The 24,447-nt window shown below is 60.3% G+C and overlaps 1 protein-coding gene across 2 annotated transcripts; it reads right to left on the bottom strand.

Moving 5' to 3' along the window:
- Positions 1-855: 855 nt before the first annotated feature.
- Positions 856-22,558, bottom strand: NPDC1 (neural proliferation, differentiation and control 1). Of its 2 annotated transcripts, XM_082295310.1 has the most exons (9): positions 22,396-22,558; positions 9,659-9,802; positions 5,222-5,329; positions 4,930-5,103; positions 4,747-4,813; positions 3,737-3,821; positions 3,507-3,586; positions 3,310-3,406; positions 856-2,420 (listed from the first exon to the last, which is right to left on the bottom strand). In XM_082295310.1, exons 1-9 carry the CDS (start codon positions 22,487-22,489, stop codon positions 2,343-2,345), a joined length of 927 nt encoding a protein of 308 aa, XP_082151436.1. In that variant the 5' UTR covers positions 22,490-22,558; the 3' UTR covers positions 856-2,342. The 2 variants fall into 2 exon arrangements, with proteins under 2 accessions (XP_082151436.1, XP_082151435.1); XM_082295309.1 differs by having other exon boundaries at positions 3,507-3,821.
- Positions 22,559-24,447: the final 1,889 nt, after the last annotated feature.

Below are 24,447 nucleotides of genomic sequence, written 5' to 3'. Positions count from 1 at the left end.
CAGCACAGGTGCCCTGTCCCTGGACAAACGACTCTTCCATGCCTGGTGTGTGGTAGGGATAGGGATTCCCAGGGAACACGGGGCTCCTGTGGCCACTGTGCCCAGAGCGAGAGGGTCTTCCCAGGCAGAACAGTCAAGTCTTACTATAAGCTAGAGCTTCCCAAAATGTCTGGACGTGCTCCAAGAGAGATTGCTGGGTTGTGGGAGGAAAGGAAGGGCAAATTTGGGGACCTCGGCAGAGGGGAGTGGGTTCGAGGCTGGGTTTCCCCAGGACTGAGCCCTGGGGGTTTTTTGGGGTGTGCATCGCCCAGGGGTGCAGCTGGAGACCCCCATGAGAGAAGCATCCCGGGTGGGTGCTTTCGCGGTGAGTCAGCACCCACCTCCGGCTGCCGAAACCAGGAGAGATGGTATCAGCCTGATGGAGGGGCTGGCGTGATCAAAGGAGCTCGGCTGCACACAATGCGGGGACGCGATAGCCCTTATCTGTCATCCCCGAGGTGCGAAGGGCCCTGGGGGCGAGGGGCGGAGGAGGGGGGGTGGTGGGTGCTGCAGGGCTGGGTGCGGGGGCTCCCACCCGACCTTTTCCTGGAGAAACCTCTCCTAGCAAATACTGAGAAACAAGAAAATTATTTCTGTGTCTGGGAAAACCTTTGAGAAGGGTTTGAATGCTTCTCCAGCTGCAGAAGCAGGATGGCTGCTCACTGTTCCCTAGGGAAGGTTTGGGGACCCACAGCATTCTCTCTTCCTGCCCCCTTATCCCACCCCGCTGTTGAGAGGAGCCCCCCGAGCCGCGGGCCCCACACCACACACTCGCATGGGTCTCAAACATGGTCGTTTAATAAAATCTCCTTTTAAAAGAACTACAATTCATACAACGACGACGAGAGGTGTGGGGAGAGTGGCAGCAGCCCAGGGAAGGGGGAGTGCAGGACACGGGGACAGAATCTGTGCCATGATGGCCTCTGTCAGCCACCCCGCCAGGGACAGGGATGGTCCCATGCCATCACCACTCACCAGCACATCCCTGCCACTGCTGCCTGCCCTGCCTGTGCCTGCCTGGGCGTGCAATGGCTCCAGTGAGTGCAACAGGTCACCTATGGCCGGGACAGTCCACAACAGGACCTGGACATGAAGCCACACCTGTGCAAAGTAACCCAAACCCTGTTCTGGGCCTTCCACTGGAGGGGTTCACGGCCAATGCACCCGGGAGGCACTGAAGAGCAGCACTGGGCTCCAAGCAAGAACATGTTGGTGAGGGCTGGTGAGGCTGGACACAGGTAACAGAGTGGTGCAAGGAGTGTCTGAGGCCTGAGAGGTGCCTGGGATGGAGCAGTGGAGACTGTCACCTGCCACAGAGGGATGCCCAGAGAGCACAAAGTGCCAGGCTCCACAGGGATGCTGCCAGGGCATGGGCTCCATGGGGTTTGAAGCAGCACAGTACACCCCCATGCCTCGGCTACCCCTCTACAACCCGGCTCCCTCCAGTCCTGTTCCTTCCTCCCCCACGGTCACATAAGCTTAAAAACAAAACCTTGAACCCTTTTTCTGAGCTTTTACTCCACTGAGGCCTGTGGTAAGAGAGAGCCCATCCTCTGCCAGCACAGCCTAATGTGGGCTCCCAGGCCACAGTGGCACTGGGACTGTCCATGCCCCAGGGCCCCTGAAGCCCAGTACCCCTAAAGGGGTCAGAACACAGGGCAGCATCTGAAGGAGCATCCCCGGGAGCAATGCCAGTGCCTGTTCGAGCTGCTCCTGCTCCTGCCACTGGCTCCCAGAGCACTATCCTGCTGCCAGGAGCTGCCCAGTGTGGGGTGGAGGGGGCAGAATGGGCACTGAAGCCCTTAGTGATGCCACCTGCTCCAGAGAAAGGCTCCATCCCTGGCAGAAGGGCTCTGGGCAGGCTGGCAGCCCTGATGCCAGGCATGAGCATGCCCAGCCCGCCTGGCCCTCTCCTGCTTTCTGACCCTGTCTCTGGCCCCTTCCCAGCTGCTACGCATCAGCCCAGCCGCAGCCAGGGCAGCAGCCCCCTCCTCAAAGCCAACTACAAAGGGACAGTGCCGCAGTCCCCCCCCCCCCGTCAATTTCTGTGCCAAAGCAGCCGCCTCCCTGTGCCTGCGAGAGCAGCGAGCAAAGGGCAAGGCAGGGACGCGATCACAGCAGCAAAGAGGACAAGGACGCTGGAAACGGGGGCAATCCCCCCCCCCATAGCTGTTAGTGGGTGTTTATTGGGCAGGCGTCGAACAGTCTGGCAGCGCGGGGTCAGCGTCCCTCGGCCCAGCTGTGGGTGCCCCCCGGCCCGTGGGCACAGTCCGTAGCGAGCTTGGGCGCAGGAGATGGGGCTGTTACTGGTGCGACTTGGGGTTGGAGGGGTGTAAGGAGGAGTCGTCAAACAGCGGGTTTCTCACTTCCATTTCTCCGGTCTGCCGTGGTGAAGGAGAGGGATAGGGGAAGGAAAAGGCAGAAGGTCAGAAAACAGGTAGGATCCAGCTGCCCCATCCCAAGGGGTTTGGGTCTGAATCCCAGCCCGGCAGGGAGTGGGGGGCGGGCGACCTAGTGGGCTGCGATGGATGACAAACACCGGGACTCACATCACCCTGGAAAGGCGCTGCCTCCCTGGCACGAGGGGATGGGGTGGGGTGATGTGTAAAAGCCAAGGTCTCGGGTGGAATGGGACCCCACAGCTGGGCTGGGGACCCCAGGACAGCAGTCCCAGCCTGGCTGGCAGGAACAGAGTTCCTTGCTCAGACTGCCTGCCTGCCATCAAGTGCCCTTTAATGGGCCTGTAAAGACCCAATGATGACCCTCGATCTGGGCCCTGATGGCCGGGCTCCACAGCTATTACCATGTAAAAGGCTCCTCTTCGTCCCTTTGTGCTCTTTGTACCCAGGGTTGTTAAGAGCTGCCCTTCCCCGAGGTCCCCTGCTAGCCAGGAACATCCTCTCTGGCTGTGAGGGGTCACAGGTCTGCACTCCAGGCGTTGGAGTGGCACCAGGACGAGCCCCCCCAGCCCTGGTGCCCTGAGGGGTGACCACGTCCCTGTCACCACAGGGATGGTGGGCCAGGTGTGCCAAGGGCCGCTCTAGTTCTCTGCTCCCAGGGAAAAGCCTTGTGCCAAGACAGGCACTCCTGCCCACTGGAGAGCTTCAGTGGCAGCTGGCCAGGGACATGGGGGGAGCAGAGGGATCAGACCACCTCAAGGTTTGATGAAGAACATGTGGAAAAGGCTCCTCACAAGGAACTGCACATCCCAGGCACATGCTGGACACCCCCACATGCACAGGGACCCCTGGCCCTCCTGCACCCACGTACCGGAGCCAGCCCAGGGCACTCATACACGGTGAAGTCTCCATCCTCATTCTCCTCATCAGATGATGCTGAGTCCGGCAGCTTGGGCTCCTCTTTATGCCTGGGGGGAAGAAGATGTAAAGAGGGGGTGAAGCCCACTGGGACTATTAGGGCCATCCCAGTGAATGGCAGGACACGCTGTCTGCTCCCAGGCTGCTTACTTCTCCAGGGAGAGCATCTGCTGCTTTTGGTGCTGGTAGTGGTACATCTGGGCACTCTGAGCCAGTGTCTTGTCCCCAGGCTGTGGAGAGAGCAGGAACAGCTGTGGAGACTGGGCTTTGGAGGGCTCCAGCCTGGCTGGTGGGGGGCCTCCAGCACATGGGAATCCCTCCAGCAGAGTACTGGGGCCCAAGTGCCAAACACCCCCCAGGGAGGGACCTGGGCGCCTTACCGAGATCTTGTCATAGGGCAGGGGGCTGGCAGCTCGCTGAGCTGAGTAGTCTGCTTTCTGTGCCAGCCTGACCTCCTTCTGCAGCCTGCCAGGGAGGGGAATCAGAATCAGGGAATCTCTAAGGTTGAAAAAGCTCTGCGATCAAGTCCAACCATTAACCTGGCACTGCCAGAGTCCACACCCACATGTTTTCTGAACACTTTCAGAGATGGTGACTCCATCACCTCCCTGGGCAGCCCTTTCTAATGCTTGACCACCTTTTCCATGAATCTTCCCTAATATCCAACCTAAATCTCCCTTGAGACAATTTGAGGCCATCTCCTCTCCTCCTGTCCCTGTTCCCTGGGAGCAGAGCCTGAGCCCCCCCCAGCTGCCCCCTCCTGTCAGGGAGTTGTGGAGACCAAGAAGGCCCCCCCCGAGCCTCCTTTTCTCCAGGCTGAGCCCCTTTCCCAGCTCACTCAGCTGCTCCTTTTAAGACTTGTTCTCCAGACCCTTCCCCAGCTCCATTCCCTTCTCTGGACATGCTCCTGCCCCTCAATGTCTTTATTGCCATGAGGGGCCCAAAACTTAGCCCAGGACCTGAGGTGCCTCACCAGTGCCCAGTGTGGGGTACAATGACTTCTCTAGTCCATCCTAGTGGATGTGGGGCGCCCTAGGAGCAAACAACTCCTTCAGGAGCCTGTGACCCTTGGAAGGTCAGCCCTGCTCCCTGGGATGGCACCATGACCACCTCCATCCCAGGGGCCTGGGCACAAGGCACCAATGTGCTGGCAGTGTCAGCACCCAGTGCCACAGTGATGCCCACACCAGGTGCCACCTGTTCCCGGGAGCCTGCATCTGGCACACGGGTGTGTCACTACTGTCCTCCTGCCCTGGCCAGATGATGCCATGACTCGGGGGGACTGGCAAGGTCAGCTCCTGTCTCTCTTCCACCCCTCATGCCTGGGAAGCACAGGAATACACTGGCCTGGCACAGGGATGCCAGGGGACTGTTGGCAGCCCCAGCTCACCTGCACCAGCAGACGGCCGCTACGATCAGCGCTGAGATCCCGGCCACTGTGCACACCACGATCAGCCCTGCAGAGGCGGAGGGGACACCAAGGGACAGCAGGTGAGCTGGTGGCATGGTGACACCAGCCCATGCTTCCCTGGTGAGGGTGTGAAACCTCTTCCCCTGAGTTCCAGGGTCTCACCAAGCACCATGTTGTCATTTGCAGGGATGGGAGACGCCTCCACTGGGTACTTCTGAACCGTGGCAGTGGTGGGGAGGGTGGTGGCTGCCATGGTGCCGGCGGGACCCCGCTGCAGACGCCCCTCTCTCAGCCCGCTGGCCATGCGCTGTCTGCTGCCGTCGAGCACCAGGGTGGCTGCGGGAGGAGAGAGAACAGTGAGCGGTGCCCAGGCAGAGGGCAAACCAGCCTGGAGTGCAGGGTCTGGCTGCCACGGGACCCCTGGCACTGCTGTGAGCAGGGAGCAAGCACTTACTCCTGGGTCTGCCATCCTGTAGTGGGTGGTGGCGAGGAGCCTCCTGCCTGGCCAGCACATCCGCCAGAAAATCAATTTCTGCCTCCAGGCTGGGAACAGAGGTCCGTCCTATGGGAGAACAGGTGTGAGGAGGGCACTGGGGGGTGCAGTCGTGCGCCCGGCCCCTGGGCCAGACCAGTACCCCCAAGAAGGGGCTCCTGTCGCAGCTCCAGCAAACACAGGTGGTGGTGAGTCTGAGCCCCCTCAGATGCAGCTCTCCCAATGCTGGGCCCTGGGACCCCTGTGTGTCCTTGCTGCTTTCAGTGGGATTTTCACCCCACAAATGCTGAAGGATCAGGAGCAACAGCATCTGCCCTCGTGCCAGAGGCAGCAGGTCCTGCAGACTCTGTGAGAGAGGGCAGGGTGCCAGCACCCGCTGTGCAGGACCTGCCCTGTGTCCCTGCCCCTGGGGTCACACAGCAGCCCTGAGTGAGGAGGGATGAGGGATGGGATCTGGACCAGGACAGACACTCCCCAAATGCCCTGCTGCCCCAGGGGTGAGGGGCAGCTTCAGCATGGTGAGTTACAGTCAGGGAACACCTGAACACTGGTTTTCACCCCAAACTGTCCTTTATGGCCCAGGGTGGCTGGAGCCACTCCAGAGCAGGGCTCAGCTTGGCTGTCCAGCAGAGCATGGGAGCCCTTGCTCCAGCAGAGGGGTTGGTTCCTGCCTGGTGGAACAGCTCCTTTGGGGAGGGGGCAGGGGTGTCCCATGCAGCTAGGGATATACCCCCAGGCGCTGGCCCCAGCAGCATCTCACAGGTCTCTGTCCAAGCCCATGTCCTGGCACAGTGCTCACCAGCGACATTCGTCCCTCAGAGGGCTCCTGCAGCATCAGGCACAGGCAGGACTCCCACTCTGGCCTGGGGGTGCCCACCCAGGAGGTGACAGCACTGGAGCAGGAGTGGAGTTGCTCTTCTCAGGCTCACCAAGCAGAGTCCAGCTCTGACACTCCCCACTGCTTTTAACAGGATTAAACTCAACTTCAAAGGCAGTAGACATCCCCATCCCTTTCCCTGACCCCATCTCAATCCCCATCCAATCCCTGCTTCCTTTGCCCCTATTCAGGCTGTCCCCTGAGGGAAGCCCTGGGGGATAAATCCAGACATACAAGGCAAGGTGGTACTGGCAGCTTGATTCTCTCATAATTCAAGGTTATAACAATTACGTCTCCTCTGGAATCTGTGCTCACTTCCAGTGTTTGGAAATAAACCCTGATTCCCCCTGGAGCCCTGCACAAAGGCCACCCTGCTGCCCCATGACTCAGAGCCACATGAATCTAAAAACAGTTTAAAAGGGGGACACTCTTGTATTAAACAAAAGCACCAAGAATCACAGTCCCCACATCCCCCATGCCCTTGTGTCCCCAAACTGCCCCCAGCCTCCTACTCTTGGCTGGAGCGCTGAGTTTCCTTGGCTCTTTGCACCCTGTTATTTCCATCCCAAAGCAGCACTATGGCCAAGTGGTGCCAGGTTGGGATTGTGCCAGTGCCATGCCCAACAGGTGGATGCCATGGTGCCAAGGTGCTGGCACAGGGCCAAGCTCTCCCAGTGGGCAAGGGAGTTGGCATGGGACTAAGTGTGGCAGCCCTGTGCCAGGGGACATCCTAGTGCCTGGGATGGGGATATTCTAGCTCTAGCTCCCCTCTGCACTGTGGGAAAGGTCTGTCCCCATTGCCATAGGACCTAGGGGACAATCCTGTCCATCCCATGGGTGCCACTGTCAGACTGTGCTGGTGTTGGATGTGATGTGGCTGGAAAAAGGAAAAAAAATGTTGGAAAAGCAGCCAGAGCAGCTGCCAGGTCCCTCTGAGTCTCCCACCCTGTGGGAGTGTGTGAAGTGGCACATGGGAAACTGAGGCAGCAATTTGGGGTCTCGGTGTTGCTGCAGCGCCTGGGCTGTGCCACTTACCTGCACTACCCAGCTTTATCCCCACATTCTCTTCCAGTGGCTAAAAGCTGCCCACCTCCCATTCTGTGTAGCTAAACCTCCCCCAGTGATGCCACAGTTGCCACCACACATTTGAGGGCACCGAGGGCTGGGTCCTGCCAGGCACTGCGGGTGTGTGAGATGCTGGCCCTGAGCTGCTCCAGTGAACAGGGGGCCGGGGTGAGCCCCAGTTCCTGCCTGACTGCCCCAGGAGCAGGAGCAGAGATGCTGCGGAGGAACAGGGTCCAGGCAGGGTCCAGGCAGGGCACAGAAGGCAGGCAGGGCAGGGTCGGGACAGGGACAGGGCACACACAGGGCGCTCAGGACACGCACAGGGCGCTCAGGACACGCACAGGGTGCTCAGGGGGCAGGCAGGGCTCATGCAGGGTGCGGGTGCCCTCTCATGGCAGTCGCCACTGCTGCTGCAGCAGGATGGCACGGCCAGGCTGGCACCCAGCCCCCCTGGCTGCTCCGTGCCAAGCTCTCCTCAGAGCTTCCACCTCCTCAGGGCTCCACCCTGGGACACACGCCCACCCTGACAGTTTGGGAAAACAGGGACCAAGGAGAGACGTGTGGATTCTGCCCTGGGCTGAGGAAACCCGTGATTGACAGTGTCCACAGGAAGGTACAAAACTCCTAAAAGTCCACTAATTTCTATAGTCCTGCTCCAGGATGGCTGATGTCCTCGGTGCTGGCAGCACAGCAAGCAGGGAAGGGGGAACCCCCATGTCTGTGATCTGAGGCCCCTTTTCCCCCTTTTCCCAAAGTGCTTCCTGCAGCCCAGCGGGGCTCCATGCTGGTCAAGCAGGAGCAGGGATGAGACCCACCATCTCAAAGCACATCACTCAAACCCATCACACCACAGACACATGCAGCACCATGGTGTGTGTGGGATTTTGGGGGGCTCAGAGCCCTGTGAAAGACAGCAGCTGTGGGATGCACTGTATTGAGATTCCCTGCATCCCATCTCACCTCTGTGCTGATGCTGTGCCGGGTACACCGGGACCCCTACACACACTGGCAGGAACACACCACTCACATGCATCACTCTCCTGAGATTCCAAATGGTGCTTTTCACCCCAAAAACCTGCTCTCGGGAGAGGATCCCTGGCTCCTGCCCATGCTCCTGCCAGGAACTGTGGGCATGGCACAGTGGCAGGATCCCAGGATCAGTGTCACCAGCAGTCACCAGTGGCTCAAGGATGCATAACCCTTTAAAGGAGCTGTCCATGCAGCAGAAGGGCTGCATGGGTACCCCTTTTAAAAGCTTAGGCATCCTTGGGCTGCAGCAACCCCCTGTTTGCTTCACATCCCCCCCTAAATGCAGCTATCACAGCCCCTCCTCATCCTCACAGCCTTCTCTGGTGCTGCTACTAGATGAAGGTACAGACAGGATGCAAAAGCCCCCATTGAAAAATAAATGGTGCCTCCCTGCCAAGAGGAGCTGGGCATCCTCAGGATGCTAAAATAGAGGATTTGTGAGGGGATCTCCCTTTTTTATTTACCACAGTCCCCACACTTTTGCTGCCACAAGCTAGTGGCATTGCTTAGGACAACAGGATGGGACTGGGAAAGACCCTGGTGTCACCATCCTCTCATGGTGGGTCCTTAGAGGATGGTACTGTGGTCCTGCATCTCTCTGGGTGAGGATGCAACTGTGGCCACATCCTTCAGAAAGGAGCTGGGTTGCTATGGAGACGCCAGCGCATGTGCAGCCTTTCCAAGAGGGGAATTTGCTCTCAAGACTTCACATTAAAAAATAAACTCCAAGCAACTGCTAAAGCCATTCAGTGCCAGTGGATGAAGAGCCTGTCGCAGGGGTGCTGACTGCTGTCAAATGCCAAGTCTAGACCCCATCCCTGTGCCATCCCCTCTCATCCCCCCAGCCATCCCTCCCATTTCAGCCAAAGGGCCTTGCTTTGAGGGTCACCCCTCTGATTTACAGGGCAATTCTCCAGCCAGGAGGAATGGCACTGAAGGCATGCTGGGTTCTGACATCCTCCATGTGCCCACCTGGGCAGAGCCATGGGAGAAGGACAACTCCAACTGCACCCTGACAGGACCCTGAAACATGCTCAACAACACAAAGCTATCCCCCAAAACCCAGAGGACCCCTCCATGTCCGCATGGAGTTCAGATGCAGGGGGAGCTGCCTGTCCCACTCCTGTCCTTGGAGGTCCTGGGCTCCCCACAGTGCTGACAGGGCCACACCCAGTCACCAGAGGAGGATGCAGGTAGAGCAGGATGGGGTTGCCAGCCCGAAACCACCCCCACAGCTGAGGCGAGTGGGGTGAGAGGGAGAAGAGCAGCCACCCCCACAGAGATACAGCTGCCATTGAGAGAAGGAAAAGGATTGGGGGGGTACTGCTGGGGTGGGGGGCTGCCCTGAGGCACAGAACCTCCCAGAGGTGCAGGGTGGGTGCGCAGGGAGGTGTGCAGGCAGAGAGGTGGGCGGTGGGTGCACCTACCACTGGGTGAGAGCTGCTTCTGGACACAGCGCCCGCGGGCGTCCTCCTGGAAGGGGGGCAGGCAGGGCCCGCAGGCACCTGACCCCGGCGGGCAGAACTCTCGGCGCTGCAGGGCACAGTCCAGGCTCCGGGGACACGACGCTGCTGTGGGGACAGGAGAAAACAGCTCAGGAGGAGGAGAGGGGTCAAATGCCCCCAGGTCTGCTCAGGGCCTCCTGGAGTGGGACCCAGCTGCCCCGGCTGTCCATGGCTGCTCCTGCTGCAGCTCCCAGCTATTGATGGGCTTCACCACAGCCACCCCTTGGCCCCGCTTTGCCGCCACAAAGCCATTACTGGCTGCAATTAACCACGAGCTTAATGACCAAGGAGCTGGATTCGATGACCTTCATGGGTCCCTTCCAACTCAAGATAGTCTGCGACTTCATAACCTGCACAAGGCATGCAGTGCCGATCCTTCCCCAAGGGTCCCCAGCCCCACGGTGCCACCATCCCGTGGGACACCCCATGGGAGTACTCTGAGCCCTGCAGAGCTGGCAGTGACCAGGATCTCCTGCCCCTGCCTGCCCTGCATGGGGAAATGAAATCCAACCAGCACAGACCGATGCTTGTGTGGTGACTGTCAAACCAAAAGTCCGAAACCAACTGCCCCAAAGCCTCAGCGGAGTGTGGCAGTACTGGCACCAGCACTTAGGCTCCCATCCCTTTGGCATTCCCTGCAGGAAGCAGTGGGAGCCAGCCCTCCCTGGCACTGCACCGCACCCCAAACCTCGCTCACAGTTTCATAGGGCATCTCAGGCCCACGTCAGCCCCAAAGAGTCTCCACCCCCTGGGTACAGGCATGAGTCCCTCATGCTCCAGCCTCACCAACCCATTATGCCATGGCAGTGCCATCATAGCTGGGTCTTCACCCCAGGTGGTCTCAGGCCAGCAGGACCTCCCTGGGGGACACAAGGTCCCCATGTCCTACACAAAGCCGAGTCCGGGACCAGGTGATGGTGGCTAACCATGTGCAGAGCTGGAGAGAGGAGCTGTGACATGAAGGGGCAGCACTCAGGTGCCACCTGCGGCGGGGGGCTGTGGGGACACGCTGGGATCCTGGCTTTGATGGCGACACTGCTGGTCCTGCTGCAGCACGAGCGTCTCTCCCTCACAAGCTGGTGGCAGCGTGGAACCAGGTGCCCCTCAGTGCACCCAGCGCTCAGGCTGGGCACAACTGCGCGGGAGGAACAGCTGGATGGGGCTGCACAGCTGGATGGGGCTGTGGCACACAGCTGCCCTACTCTGCCCCCTCACCTGGCCGTGCATGGCCATGCCCGCAGCGCTCCCGCAGCGTTCCCGCAGGCAGCAGCAGGCAGGGAGCAGGACTGTGGGGCTGCGCTGGGAGCAGGGACAGGCCGGCCGCCCCCAGCCCGGCAATGAGTCACGGCTGGAGCCGGCTCCCAGCCCCCGAGCAGCGCCTGCCAGCCCTCGCCACCCACACTGGCACTGGCAGCGCACCGGCCATCTGTGCCTGTGCCTGGGGACCGCAACACCGGGGACAGCCCCGGCACCGGGCAGCCCACGGCGAGGGGCACCAGAGCTGTGGGAGCTGTCCTGAGCATCCCCAGCCCTGCAGCACACCGGGGGCGAGGCGGGCAGCACCCCGTGCGCAGTGGAAGGCCCGAGACGAGATGGAAGCGCCAGGACAGGAATCGTGACAGTTCTGCTCCCCCAGCAAGGGTGCAGGAAAGATGTCACCTCAAAGCAGGACATGCAACCCCCTGCCTTTTCATGGCCATGTTTCACTGTCGACCTGCTCTCTGGAGGGTGCAGCCCAGGGAACTGCTGCCCCACTGCACCCCATGAGGAACTTATCATCTTCCCCACTTCAGCTGGGACTGGCAGGGGTGCAGCAACTGCAATTTTAATGTTGGCTCACCCCCAGGCCACCAGGCACAGCAGCCTGGATGGGGTGAGCTCGGGGTGGGAGGAAGAGCCCACCGTGGGAGCTGAGTTTTTTGCTGACCATTTGCTCCTCGGGGATCATGTGGGGCTCGGCCACCTGGCTGGGGGGCAATTAGCGCTTAATGGGCAAATAATCAGATGTTTAAGCACAGAAATTGTACTTGGCCCCTGGCTTCACCTCCCCAGGGTTACTCTCAAGGCCACTCTGTTTAAAAATCGGGGCAGGAGGATGTTGTGGCACCATGCAGCCTCAGGCTGGGGACATGTCACAGCCCCGTGGGGCACTGGGGGACACATCTGTAGGGGTCCCTGTCTGTGCCACAGGCTCAGGGAAACACTTCCCCCCAAAACAGGTGCTGCCAAAAGCTGATCACAGGTGGAGGAAGCCACCCCAGTGTGGGTCACCCCACAGCACCAGACATCAACAAGACCCTCAGAGCCACCTTGTGAGGAGTGATAGGGGCAGAGCTCTGAGCCAGAGTCCAGCAACTGGGTAAATAAAGCACAGGCTGGATCCCAGCAAAGGCTGTTATCTCTGTTTGAGGAATGAGCTGTGCTTGCCCAGCTGTCACTGGCTGCAATTCAGAGCTCCCCGTGTGTCACCAGGCAGTGACCGGTGAGCTGACATTGCTGCGTGGGCACCTTGTGGGCTGAGGGGAGCCCACAGCGGCTTTGCCACTCTCTGAGCCTACCTCAAAGCCCGTGGGTCCCAATTCCACCCAGCTGTGGCCATGTCACCACTATGCCATCCACCTGTTACCAGTACCAGCATGCCTGCTGCAGCTCCTCCCAGTCTTGCCTCTGCACCTGCAGGGCAGCTGTTGAATCTGGGGGAGTTTGGGATCCCCCCACCCCAACCATGCCCCCTGCTTGGCACCAGTGCAGCCCAGCATGGCCTGGCCACAAGTGGGATGGGCAGAGGGACCCAAGCTGGGGTCCAGCTGGAGTCCTGTGGGTACCCTAACCCTGCATGGCCCCGCCAGCAGGGCAGTGCAGACCAGAGGAGAGAGCAATGAATGATACGGAATGTGCGCCCAGCGCCAGACATGGCACAGCCACGATGCTGCCATCCAGATGTGCCAGGGGTGCTCGGAGGAGGGGGATGCTCCAACTGCTGTCACTGCCCTGCCATGGTCCTCAACTCCTGTGCAGGTGGGCAGGGAGCCCGGAACAGCACAACTGGGGTAACCCCTTAAACCGAGCTGGAGGAGCCAAGTGGCTCCCTGCAGGCAGGAACCCAGACAGGAGCCGAGCCCAAGGCCAGCGGGTGCATGGGACACTCAGCAGCTGGCACAGACAGCAGGTGGGCATGAGCTGGGGACACGTGTAAGCAGGAACAGACCCATGCCCAGGAGGAAACGGGCATGTCAGCTGCAAGGCCTCTGGATGTGTTATCCATAGGGAAAAGCTGAGCACAAAGTTCCATGCCCCAGGACTCACCCTGGGGAGAGCTGTGCCGGGTGCCCAGGGTGGTACTCAGGGCCAGCAGAGTGCTTGTGACAGGGGGTACCCAGGCAGGGCACAGAGCACCGGCAGTCACAGACTGGGTGGAGCAGCTCTTCCACATCCATGCCAAAACATACAGGTGAAAAAGAAACAAAAATAAACCCGAGGAGGACATCTGTGAGGCTGGGGAGGCAGGGACTGCCCCTGCTGCGTCACTGCTGCAGATAGAGAGATAAAAGTGAACGTAAGAGGATCATTAATTAGCGCTGAGCACTGGTTCGAGTGTTTAAGGTCCCAGCAACACCAACACCCAGTGTCCCTCTCAGCTGCCAGCCCCAGTGCCAACAGTGTGAGCTGGCAGAGCTCACTGGGCACAGGCTGCACAGCCGGGTGGGCACAGAGCAGCCTGCCCAGGACCACCGGGTCTGGCCCCTCTCTGGCAGCAGGACACAGCACCTACTGGGACATGGGCACTGAGCATGGGGGCATATCGGGGTGTCTGGGGAATGGGGATGCAGGTCTCACTCCCACGTTGGGCCCTGCATGCTGGCTGAGGCTGAGGGAAGACCACAGCAAGGGCATGGCGGAGCTCCAGCAGCGGAGGCAGCCCCCGCAGGGCCTGCAGTGCTGTGGTCTCTGCCAGCTCCACTCCAAGGTCACTCCTTCTCCTCTTCCTCGTCCTCCTCCAGCCAGGTAATGTGGGAACTGCTGTGGGGCCTGCCTGCAGCCTGCCTGCCCTCCCAGTACTTCCTCTGCCAGCTGGCACAGGCCGTGGCTCCCTCCCAGCTCTGCAAATTGCTCCTGGCTCTGAAGGAGCGCTCTGGAGCAGGCCCTGGGCAGGCTGATGGGCAGGCATCAGGCAGGCACGCCAGCATGATGCCCCCACCAGACCCCAGCCCCCGAGGTCTCGCTTCCCCCTGGCCACAGCCTCCCTGGGTAGGGGCAGTGCTTGCTGAGGCACCCCAGCACCTCACGTCCACTGCCCCAAGCCCAGGGATATGCCAAGGTGTGACAGGGCAGTCATGGCATGACTGCAAGCAGCTGCAGTAGCAATGCCAGGCTGGATGCTGTACACACCAGCCACGAGTGACACATGGAGTGACTGCAGGATGGACACCCCGCTGCTGGCCGAGACCTGGTGGGCTTCCTGACCCAGCTGCATGCCCCTGCCCTACTGTCCCTTGCACTAGGAAACAGGTGGAGGGGACCGGGCTGCATCTCCGGAGCAGTGCCCACTCCTGAACACAGCTGGCACCACTGCTCGGGCAGTCCCCGTGCAAACCCTGCCACTGCCAGCAGCTGCTCACGTCACCGCTGTGCTCCTGCCCCTGAAAATGCAGCAGCCAAGCCCCCTCCCACGCAGAGACAGTGGAGCAGGGCTCTCTGCAACACTGACCCCACAAGCCAGGAGTGGGGGGACGCTGGTCACATCAGATCACTGCTGGGGACAGAGCACGTGGCACAGCCATGGCCACCAGTCTGGCCCCATGTCCTGCAGCAGCGCTGGTGCATGGTAGTCCACCAGCGAGGGAGCAGCTGCAAGTGTTTCTTTGTGCTTCAGCAGATTTGGTCTGGCAGATGCCACGTGGCACCAGCCCCCATCCCTGAGGGTACCAGGGCTTGTGTCCTGGCTCCCAGCTTCGGCTGGTGGGCGCTGAGGTGCGGCCCAGCCGGCAGAGATGATCTCCGGCACAGTTTCTGTCACGGCCAAGAACCAGTGCCAACAGCCTTGCGCCACAGGCCGGAGACAGGGAACACCCACGGGGAAGCCCTGGGAGCCTGCACAGCAAACACCTCACTGCACCCTGCTTCCACCGACCGCACAGCCCCACCAGACACGCCTCCACCCAGAAATGATAGAAAAAGGCCTCATCAGCACTCCCCCCATTCCACCTCCCACCCCCACCCTCACCCTGCTGCTGCTGCTTCGGGGCCACCAGCCCAGAGCCTTGGGCTACAGGCAGTGCAGGCACCCATGCTGCAGCCCTGAGGCCATCAGGATGGGCTTCCGGAGCCTTGTCCTGCTCCAGGTTCAATGCCAAGGGGAAAAGGGAGAGCCGGGAGGAGCCGAGCCAGGCTCCCGCAGAGGTAGAGAGATGCCAAGCCCTCAGCATCCCCAAACTCGTCACCTCCTAACCACCAGTGTTCCCCCAAAGCCTGTCCCTGTTCTAGAGGAGACCCCATCTACAAGCATCCCAAAATCCCAAGTTGCTCCTGTGATCCCAGGCTGGGGCAGAACCAGGCAATCTCCACCAGGCTGAGGGAGTGGAATTTTGCGTCATCACTGCTCAAACCCCTTAACTGGGCCAGAAAAATCCCTGTTCCTTGTCCTGGCAGCCTGCTTGCTGTGCAAACAAAAGGGCTGGATTGGCAGGGCTGTGGGAGCAGGAGATAGCACCAGGATGGGTGGAAACCAAACCAGCAAACCAGAGATCCAGATCCCAGCAGAGACTGAGCAGCTCCTAGCCTCTGGCTGGTGAGGAGGGCATCAAGCCAAGGTACCCCAGCCTCAACAACCCTGGCTGCTAACAGCCCCAACTCCAGCCCTGCAGAGGCTGCCACATGCAGGATGTGCACCACTGCATCCTCCCTGTGCCCCTGCTGTGCCACGGGGTCTCCAGCCACAAGTGGATTCAGATATTCAGAAAGAGAAGAAAGAATAAAAATAAGCAAAAGGCAAACCAGGTGCCACATGCCATTTCCCCAGGCCTGCCTGCCCAAACCTGCCGCTGGCTTCGCTTCGCTGCACGCACACCCACCCGTACCCGGGACCCCAGGCTGCCACCGATGCCACCTCATCCCAATGCATCTGGCTGCTCTTTGCAGCCTGAACCACCCACTTTAGGTCTTGTTTATCAGGTTTTGCTCAAGTAAATACCAATGAGCTTTGCACATGCCCTGAGCCTGCTGGGGCCAGGGTTGGGTTCTTTAATTCCCTTTTTATTGGGCAGGCTTTGCATCATGTCACAAGTGAAGCAGCTGGTGGGCAGGGCCACAGTGCAGAGCAAGCACCAGTGAGGGGCCCCTCCTCGCACCCCTGGGCTGCTCTGGAATACCCCAATGTGCAGCAGAACACTGTGCTGGACCCTTGTGCTGGCATCACAGGGGATGGGGAGCCCCAGCACCACAGACCCACCTGAAGCGCTGAGCAGTCTGGAAGGAAGGGACGGGGTCCAGCTCTCTCCTCCAGGCATTCCTGGGCACTGGCCCATCAGCAGGAGAGAACCCCATGGGTACACACCTGCCCAGTGGGCTGCAGCAGAGCCACAGCCCTGGGTGAGCTCTCCCTATGGAGCCACTGCTGATGGCAGAGAGGTGGGAGAGGGCAACCCACCCCACAGCTCAGCACCCAAGGAGCTGCCAGGCTAGAAGCCACCACAGCTCAGTCATCTGAAAGCAGCCACAGGCTCCCACGCACTCCCACTACTGGGCTGGAAATACCCACCTGGAGCAGCAGCACCACTGTGCCCACCAGGGCCAAGATGCTCTTTAGCAAAGCCAAAGTCATCCCACCCTCCACTGTGGCCCACACTACCACCAGAGACATCTTGCAGCCTTTGGGAAAGAGGCACCAGCACGAATTTGCTGATGAAAGCCTCGGGCAGCTCAGAGGTGGCACTGTTCAAGGTGGGGAGTCTGTCTGTCTGTCCAGCTCCCTTTGTCCAATCATTGCCTGGCATCAGCCCTGGTGCTCCCACCAGCCCATCACCCTGAAACAGGTGCCTGGGGACATAGCTCCTCACCCACGGGTGCTGGAGTGACAGGGGCCAACCTTTATGGCTGTTGGAACAGCCATTAGAAGAACAGCCATTGGAGCAACAGCCTTTGGAACAGGGGCTGGCAAGAGGACTCTGGGTGGGCATCCCCCATGCCCACGGACGTGCAAGAGCAGAGGCAGGCAGAAACACCGGGGCTGCAGCACCCACCCTGCTGGGGCTGCATCCACGGCTACGCCCATGCTGACTCAGCCAGCACCAGCGATAAAGACCTGCAGGGCCATCGTGTCCCGTGGGCCAGAGCCCAGGAACTGAGAGGCCCCATCAACACAGAAACCAGGGGTCCATGGGATGCACAGCTGCGTCCCAGGGGTGCTGGTGCATGCAGCATCCCAGGGCTCTTGAAAAAGGGCTGCAGATGGTGCCAAAAGAGCTGGACCCAGAGATTTTGGGGTATATGCTGCATAGGAAGAGCCAGCACAGGGAACCCCTCTCCTTCCTAGGCAGGAAGCCAGGAATGATGGCTGCAGAATGGGTCATATTATAGCAGCTCACCGGGCCGCCCTCTCTCCCGATGTAGGGCCCTCTCTCTCTCTCTGAAGGTGCAAGATGATGAAGCCCCTGAGGCAGAGCAGCTCCTCGCCCACAAGAGAGCTGTGGGCTCCCCAGGAGCAGTCCCCTGCTCATCCCCAGCCTGGCCCGAGCAGCAGCCATGGGTGCTCCGGGTGCACTGGAGACTGCCACACCTCCTGCCTCCACCACAGTCTCCTTTCTGTAGGAACGGAACAGGGGCCAGGAGCCCAGGGAACCCCTGTGTCACGATGAGTCAGGGTCCCTGCCAGCACTCAGCTGACACGCCACCTCTCATGTCACCCACCTGGAGCAATGAGTTCCCACTCAAACAGCAAATACCCCTCATAGGCTTTGCCATCGTCCATCCATGCCCCAGCATGTGCCATGGTGTGCATGGGTTAACACAGGCAGCTGCAGCCTGCAGTGCTCCAGGATGGGATAAGGCAAGGACCACGACCTGCTCCGGCTGCGTTTCCTTCCTCCAATTCAAAGCTCACTCCAGGCACTTAACGGCCAGCTTCTTCCCGTTGCAATTCTCGTTAGCTGATGAAGTGGCTAATTACAGGCCTGCAGCTGCCATTTGGAGCGGCAGCGGCGCTGGGTTATGCCCAGGCACAGCAGGGAGATACCTCAGCGCCGGCAGTGGGTTTTGGGGGCAGCCAGCCCAGGGGAGCCACTACGCACCTCAGGGACCAGACCCTATGGGTTTAATGCAGGGATGGGACTGATGGCAGCTCCTGTAGCCTGTGACCAGGGACACAGCACCTTGCACCTGGGGAGAGGCCATCCCATCGCCCCTCTTGTCCCTGGGCACCAAACCACCCATCCTGTCTGCAACATCCCCCTCACCACATCGACGCTCTTGTCCCCAACAGCCCCCATTAACTTTCTCATTCCCAGAGTCCCCACTGTGCTATCACCCCTCCTGTCCCCAGCATCGCCACATCTCTCCTGTCCCCAGCACACTGTCCATCCTGTGACCCCTTCTGTTCCCCCTGCCCCTGCCACACTGTCACCCCTGTTACTCCCCATCACCCCTCTAGTCTCTAGCATCCTGTCCCCAGTGCCCTGACCATACTGACGCTGTGCCCCCCCAGAAGTGCCCAGCAGGGCTAAGCTGATTACCTCCCTTAATACTGCCATGGCCCAGAAGAGGCGTTTCAGGCAAACATCAATGTGCCTTCCCCTGCGCTGCAGAAAGACCCGGGCACCCTGGGGACTGAGAGGTCCCTGGGGTGGGGGACTGGCCTCCAGAGCTGCCAGGAAATCACAGATCCAAAGGACCTGACCCTGCACAGTGCAAGCAGTATGCCCCTGACTCTGCAACCACAGTCTCCCCACCCTGAGCTCCAGCTCTCCCTGCACCGGCACCTCGTGGGTATTGCTGGGGTGCACATGGACTTACAAATCTCCAGACAGCTACAGCAAAAGGGATGAGGGACTTTCACCCCATCTCTTCCATAAACTCTTCTTTGATGTTGATTCTGCACTTGGAATTATCAGACATCTTTCCACTAATTCCCTCTCCTCAGGCCTGCAGACAGAGCCCTGCCCATGTCCCTGGCATGGGTACCGGCTCCTTGGAGCTCCGTGGGACCCTTGTGCCCCACATCCCAGCTCCTCCACACCTCACCCCCACAAGAGCTCCCTTCCCACAGTGGGAACCAGCTGAGTGCATGTAACCCCAGATAACAGGGTGGGGATGTTATCTCCAAGAACAAAACCACATAGAAAATTAAACTCGGGAGCAGCACCCCAGCCACTGTGTGGAGAAATACTTGGTCTGCACCAGTGTGGCAGAGGACACCCCGCCATGCAGCCATGGGGGCTTGAAGGGACAGGGTGGCTGAGTGGGACCACTGCCCACCACACCACCACTCCCAGGGGGACCCAGACAACCTTTCCTGTGCCCCAAGGAAAGCCTGGGGCTGCTTCCTGCAGCCTGACTCTCAGGATGTTGCAGGGCTGAGAGACCACTCCCTGCTCACCCACCGGGCAGAGCCCTGGGCAGCTCGGCAGGGCAGCCAGGCCCTTGCAAGCACCACGGGTGTAGTGCCAGCCCTGCTGTCTTGCTCCGAAGAGGGGCTTGGAGCTTGGAGCTGCTGCAGCTTCAGGGGTCAGCATGGGGGTCCCTGGGGCCACTGCGCCCACCGCGTCCCAACCCCCTCCCCAGTGCAACAATGGATGAGCAGGCAAGGAGGAAAAGCCAAGAGATGGACAATCCCACAACAGGCTTCCCAGGGGATGGCTCCTGCCTAGCTGTGCCCAGCTGGGAGCTTTGAGCAGTCCCTGCACCACTGCAGAGCAGGGGCAGCCAGTATGAACACCAGCATCTGTGCTCCCACCCACGTACGTCCCTGTGGAGCGGCACAAGGAGGAGCAGCAGCACGGAGCTGGCAGGTCAAATGTGGCCAAATGGGTCGCTTGGACCGCAAAGAACAACTCAGGTTTTGCTGAGCATCTTCTCCAGATGTTTGGGATGCGAAGTAATGGCGTGGCAGCGGGGCTGGGGGATTCAGGATCATTAAAAAATGGGGTTCTAGCCTGTCACCCCATTTGGAAAAAATTTTTTTTTTTTTGTTTACAATAGTAAGAATGATAATAATAGATTAAATTTGGCAACCTAGTTACTCAGGAAGGGGTGAGAAATACAGCTCTCACTCATGTTCCAGGAAATGAAGCCAAAAAACAAGGCAAGGCAGGGGCTCATGCCCAAAGCCTGGTGTGATAGACAGAGACACGTGGGAGAACAAAGCCCAGCTGAGGAGCAGCAAGCAAACCTAAAGCACCCTGCAGCACCTCCAAAGCACTGCTGTCCTTCCTCCAGCCCGGAGCAGGTTCACAGCAAGATGAGGATGTTACTGTGCCACGTGCAGTTGCATCCCAGGAGATGGTATCTGCTGCAGGGACTCTGGGTCACACCGCCAGCCAAGGAAAGTGAGGAGGAGGAGAAGGAGATGCCAATCCCCATCTGAAGAAGCTTTGATGAAGCCGCAGAGGCAGAAGGACATGGGTATGGTGGCGTAGGACCTTCTCCCTGGCTCTCTCCTTGCCAGAAGCCAGCTTCAGCAGCATGCCACAGAGCAGGAGCTGCTCCTGGGCCTGCCACATCCACCTCCCAGCCATCCCCAGAGAAAGCCAAGCTTGGCCCCATCTGCCCAGGAAAGGCAATTATAAAGTGAGAAGAAACAGGCAATGCTTCCTGTGCCCCACTGCACTCAGAAAGGAAGGTGGTGGGGTTGGTTCAACGATTCCTTTCCCTGCCCAGTATCCCAGGATATTTCTTCAGCCATCCCCAGGAGAAACCTACCTGGAGCGCCCCGCTGCCACATGCCACACAACCTCGACCTCCTGACAATGGGATGCTGCTGTTGTGAACAGCGCAAAGACACCATCCCCAGCTCCTCTCGAGGGAAAGAGGTTCAGTAGAAAATCCAACTCCGTGTGTGCCAAGAGCATGCAATATCCCAGCACTGGAACAGGCTGCTGATGTGGTGCCAGGCCCCTCACACTCACCTCACCTCCAGCATCCTCCTAGGGCTGGGAAAGGAGGGGAAGGGAAGGGGAAACTGTCACCATCCCCCTGACAGCACCCAGGCACAGCCTCAGGCTGCACCCAGCAGCCCCTCAAAGGACCCTACTCCACCAGCATTGCCAGGCCAGATGATCCCACACCAACCCCTTAAATTCAGGAGCAGAGGAGATTATGCTGGATCACTGGTGGCTCATCTGAGCACCTCTGGCTGGGCCACCCAAGCCTTGGCTCGTGGGAGGAGGGGGAGTGCAGGAGCATCCTCACCTCCGCCTCCAACCTGCCGACATGGAAACACACAGACGTTTTGATCCACTGGGAGATTTAAAAATTATTGCACCTTCCCGCCGTCCCTCAGAGCAGGGGGGAGCACGGTGTGGCCACCCGGGCCCGGCTGACAGCAGGCTGCTTGCCCGGCGTCCGCCTGCCCGGCGTCTGCCCTGCCGGGAGCCAGAGCAGCGAAACAATATCGGATCCGCAAACAATGCTGGGAGCCAGGAGGCCCTTCCCGGCTCCTGCGCCAGCGAGGCGGAAAGCACCTGCCCGAGACAGGCCGTACCTAGGCAGGGACACGGCACCTCCCCGGGGCGGGCGGCCGTGGGCAGCCACAGCCTTCCCCGCAGGCAGCAACCGCGCTCGCGGCTGGCTGGGGTTTTCGGGACGTTGTTTGTGCCCATCACAGCCCTGCGCACCCCAGCAGTGGGCACAGAGCAAGGGGACATGGAGCATGTCCAATGCCGGACCCCCCAGGAGAGGAAATGCCCTAACCCAGACCCCAAAACTCAAACAAATCAAACCTGAACGCCCCGAAACAACCCTTCAGCAGACAGCAGGGCAGCTTAGGGCGGTGCTGCGCGGGAGGCTGCGAAGGCCACCCATTCCTTCTGCCCCGGCGGAGAGCAGAAATGTCACCGTCACTGGTGCAGCCCCGCGGGGCGATGCTGCGGCCGCTCCCGGGGCAATGAGGCAGGTGGGCAAACAGGGCTCCCTCCAGCGCAGCCCCCGGCGGCTCCCTAGGATGGCTCGGTCACTGCAGCACCTTTATTTTTTTCTTTGTTTCGGTGTTTTTTGATGTTGTTTTAATTTTTCCCCTACCAATAAAGGTGCTTCATGAGGGCCGCTCCCATGACTGTGTGCTCCCTCCCCACTCCAGGATCCACATCTGTGGGTCCCTCCAGCCGACCCAAACAGCTGCTGGGGACCAGCCCTGCGGCGCTGCCACCCGCTGCTAGGCCCCTGCCTGCAGCAGCGGGCAGGAGAGCGACGGGGCGGCGCTGCCCGTCCCCGGGGAGCGCTGCTGGGTGCGAGAAACCCCCGTGGGGCTTCGTGGCAGGGGCACCTCCTACCTTGCTTCCACCCAAGAACCCGAACACCCACGGGTGCTGATCCCTCGTGGGGAGGGGGATTCTGGGGGAGAAGAGTGGGGCAACCGCACCAGGGTTCGTCGTGGGAGGGGACACGAGCATCCGCGGGGGAAGGGAGAGGACACAGACACGGGAGTGGGGGGGGAACGAAGAGATACTCACCGGCACGGGCGAGGCGCAGACGGAAGGATCCGAGGGCGGCGAGCAGCAGCAGCAGCGCTCCGCGGCGGGCGGCAGCGCCCCGGGCCGCCACCATCGTCCACGGCCGCGGACACGGACACGGACACGGGCGGGCGCGGGGCCGCGGCGGCTGCGGGCGGCGGGAGCGGCGGGGCGGGACCGAGGGGGCGGGGCCTGCCCGGGAGGGCGGGGTCAAACGGGGCGGGGCTCGGTACCGTTTGGCCCCGCCCCCGCCGCCAGGCCCCGCCCCGCGTTCGCACCGCTCCGGCGGCACCGGCCCGGGGGTGCTCCGAGCGCTGCAGCGGCCGGGGACACCTCAGAGCCCCTTGCAGGGCCTAAGGGGGCTGCAGAGAGCTGGAGAGGGACTGGGGACAAGGGCTGGAGGGACAGGACACAGGGAATGGCTTCCCAGTGCCAGAGGGCGGGGATGGATGGGAGATTGGGAAGGAATTGTTCCCTGGGAGGGTGGGCAGGCCCTGGCACAGGGTGCCCAGAGAAGCTGTGGCTGCCCCATCCCTGGAAACATTTAGAGCCAGGCTGGACAGCGCTCTGAGCACCCTGGTCTAGTGGCGGGTGTCTCTGCCCATGGCAGCAGGGTTGGACTTTATGACCTTGAAAGGTCCCTTCCAACCCAGTTCAGTCTGTAACGCTATGCTGGGATCTGCTTATTCCACATGAATGGCATAGACTGGGAATGAGGAGCTGGGGAATCTCACCTGTGGGTCATGTGGCTGCTGGGGTAATGTTCAGGCTGATGGCTGGAGGTGTATCACCCCTGCCTGCTCTGCAGCTGTGGCACCTGGCTGTGAGTGCTGTGTTAGTCAAACCTCATCTGCAATCACTGGCTTTGGATAGAGCTGTGCACTGCCAAACCACCCCCTCCCTTCCCAGTCAGAGCCACGTCCCTGGGTCACTCCCTTGCAAAATCTCTTTCCATATCCTGGATTAGTCCCACATCTCTAGGGTGTGCTTTCCAAGCCCTATGTCCCCTTCAGAGCATAAATGTCCCATCTGGCTGCAGGACAGTGGGATGCTTGGTGGAGATGTGCCTCCACAGCCACAAGCCCCAGAGATGCCACACAGACACCCCAGTCATGCCAGCAGCCATGTCCAGCAGGGATGCCAGGTTGTCCATGTCTGCTGCAGAGCTCCCAGGCTGCCCGAGGTTTTCCCCCATAGAGTCAGGGGATGCTCTGCAAAATTCTGGCATCCAATCTCTGGCCCCATGCTTGGGGCACAGACCTGAGGCCTTGGCACGAACACAATGACATGATGCTGGGTGGGACCCGCTGTCTGGGATCCCGCTGGCCAACATGTGCTGCCTGATTCTCAGGGCAGGGATTCCCATGGCTGGTGCCGTGCTGTGTGGCTGGGCTCAGCCCCAGCTGACACGCTCGCAGCGGGAGCCCTGTTAAAGCATCAGTGGTGCCCTGGCAGGCTGTCAGCCCGCTCTGAGCCTGTCCAAGGAATGCTGAGAGCGAGCTGCCACGGTGCAGCGTGACAGGGACGCCAGGCTTGGCTCTGGAAGGAATTGCCACCTGCCTGTGGCTCGCCCTGCCACCATGGCTGAGCAGGAAGGTGCCGGGCAGAGGTGGGTGACAGCATGGCATGGGGCCAGCCATGTCATCTGCCCCCAGCAGAATAGTTACCTCTTAAATTTTCTTTATTCCTTAATTTCCTTAGCCCTTTGCTCCTGTGAAAGGGACTGCGAGAAAAAAATCCCTGTCTGGGATTTTACTTCCCCAAGAAAATGCTGCTGACATAGGTTAGGAATGGCACTCCCCAATTTTGTGCCCCTTGCCCAAGACTCTCCCAAACCAGATGTTGCTCACTCCTTCCCTCCCACTGCCTCCTTCCTGCTCAGGGAATGGAGTTAGGAACTGGAGGCACAAAAAGGTGGGTTGAGATAAAAACCATTTACTGGAAACAGCACTTCTGTGAGGACCTCAGCACTCCCCAGAATCACACTCAGCCATGGGGCAGGGGCACAATTTCTTCATGATTCCTTTATCCCTGGTGACACTGCTGGTCCTT

Source organism: Coloeus monedula (assembly GCF_965178545.1).
Source record: "Coloeus monedula genome assembly, chromosome: 21".
NCBI classification, from domain to species: Eukaryota; Metazoa; Chordata; class Aves; order Passeriformes; family Corvidae; genus Coloeus; species Coloeus monedula.
The sequence above is the reverse complement of the archived record's forward strand: the minus strand, read 5'-3'. Positions and strand labels throughout refer to the sequence as shown.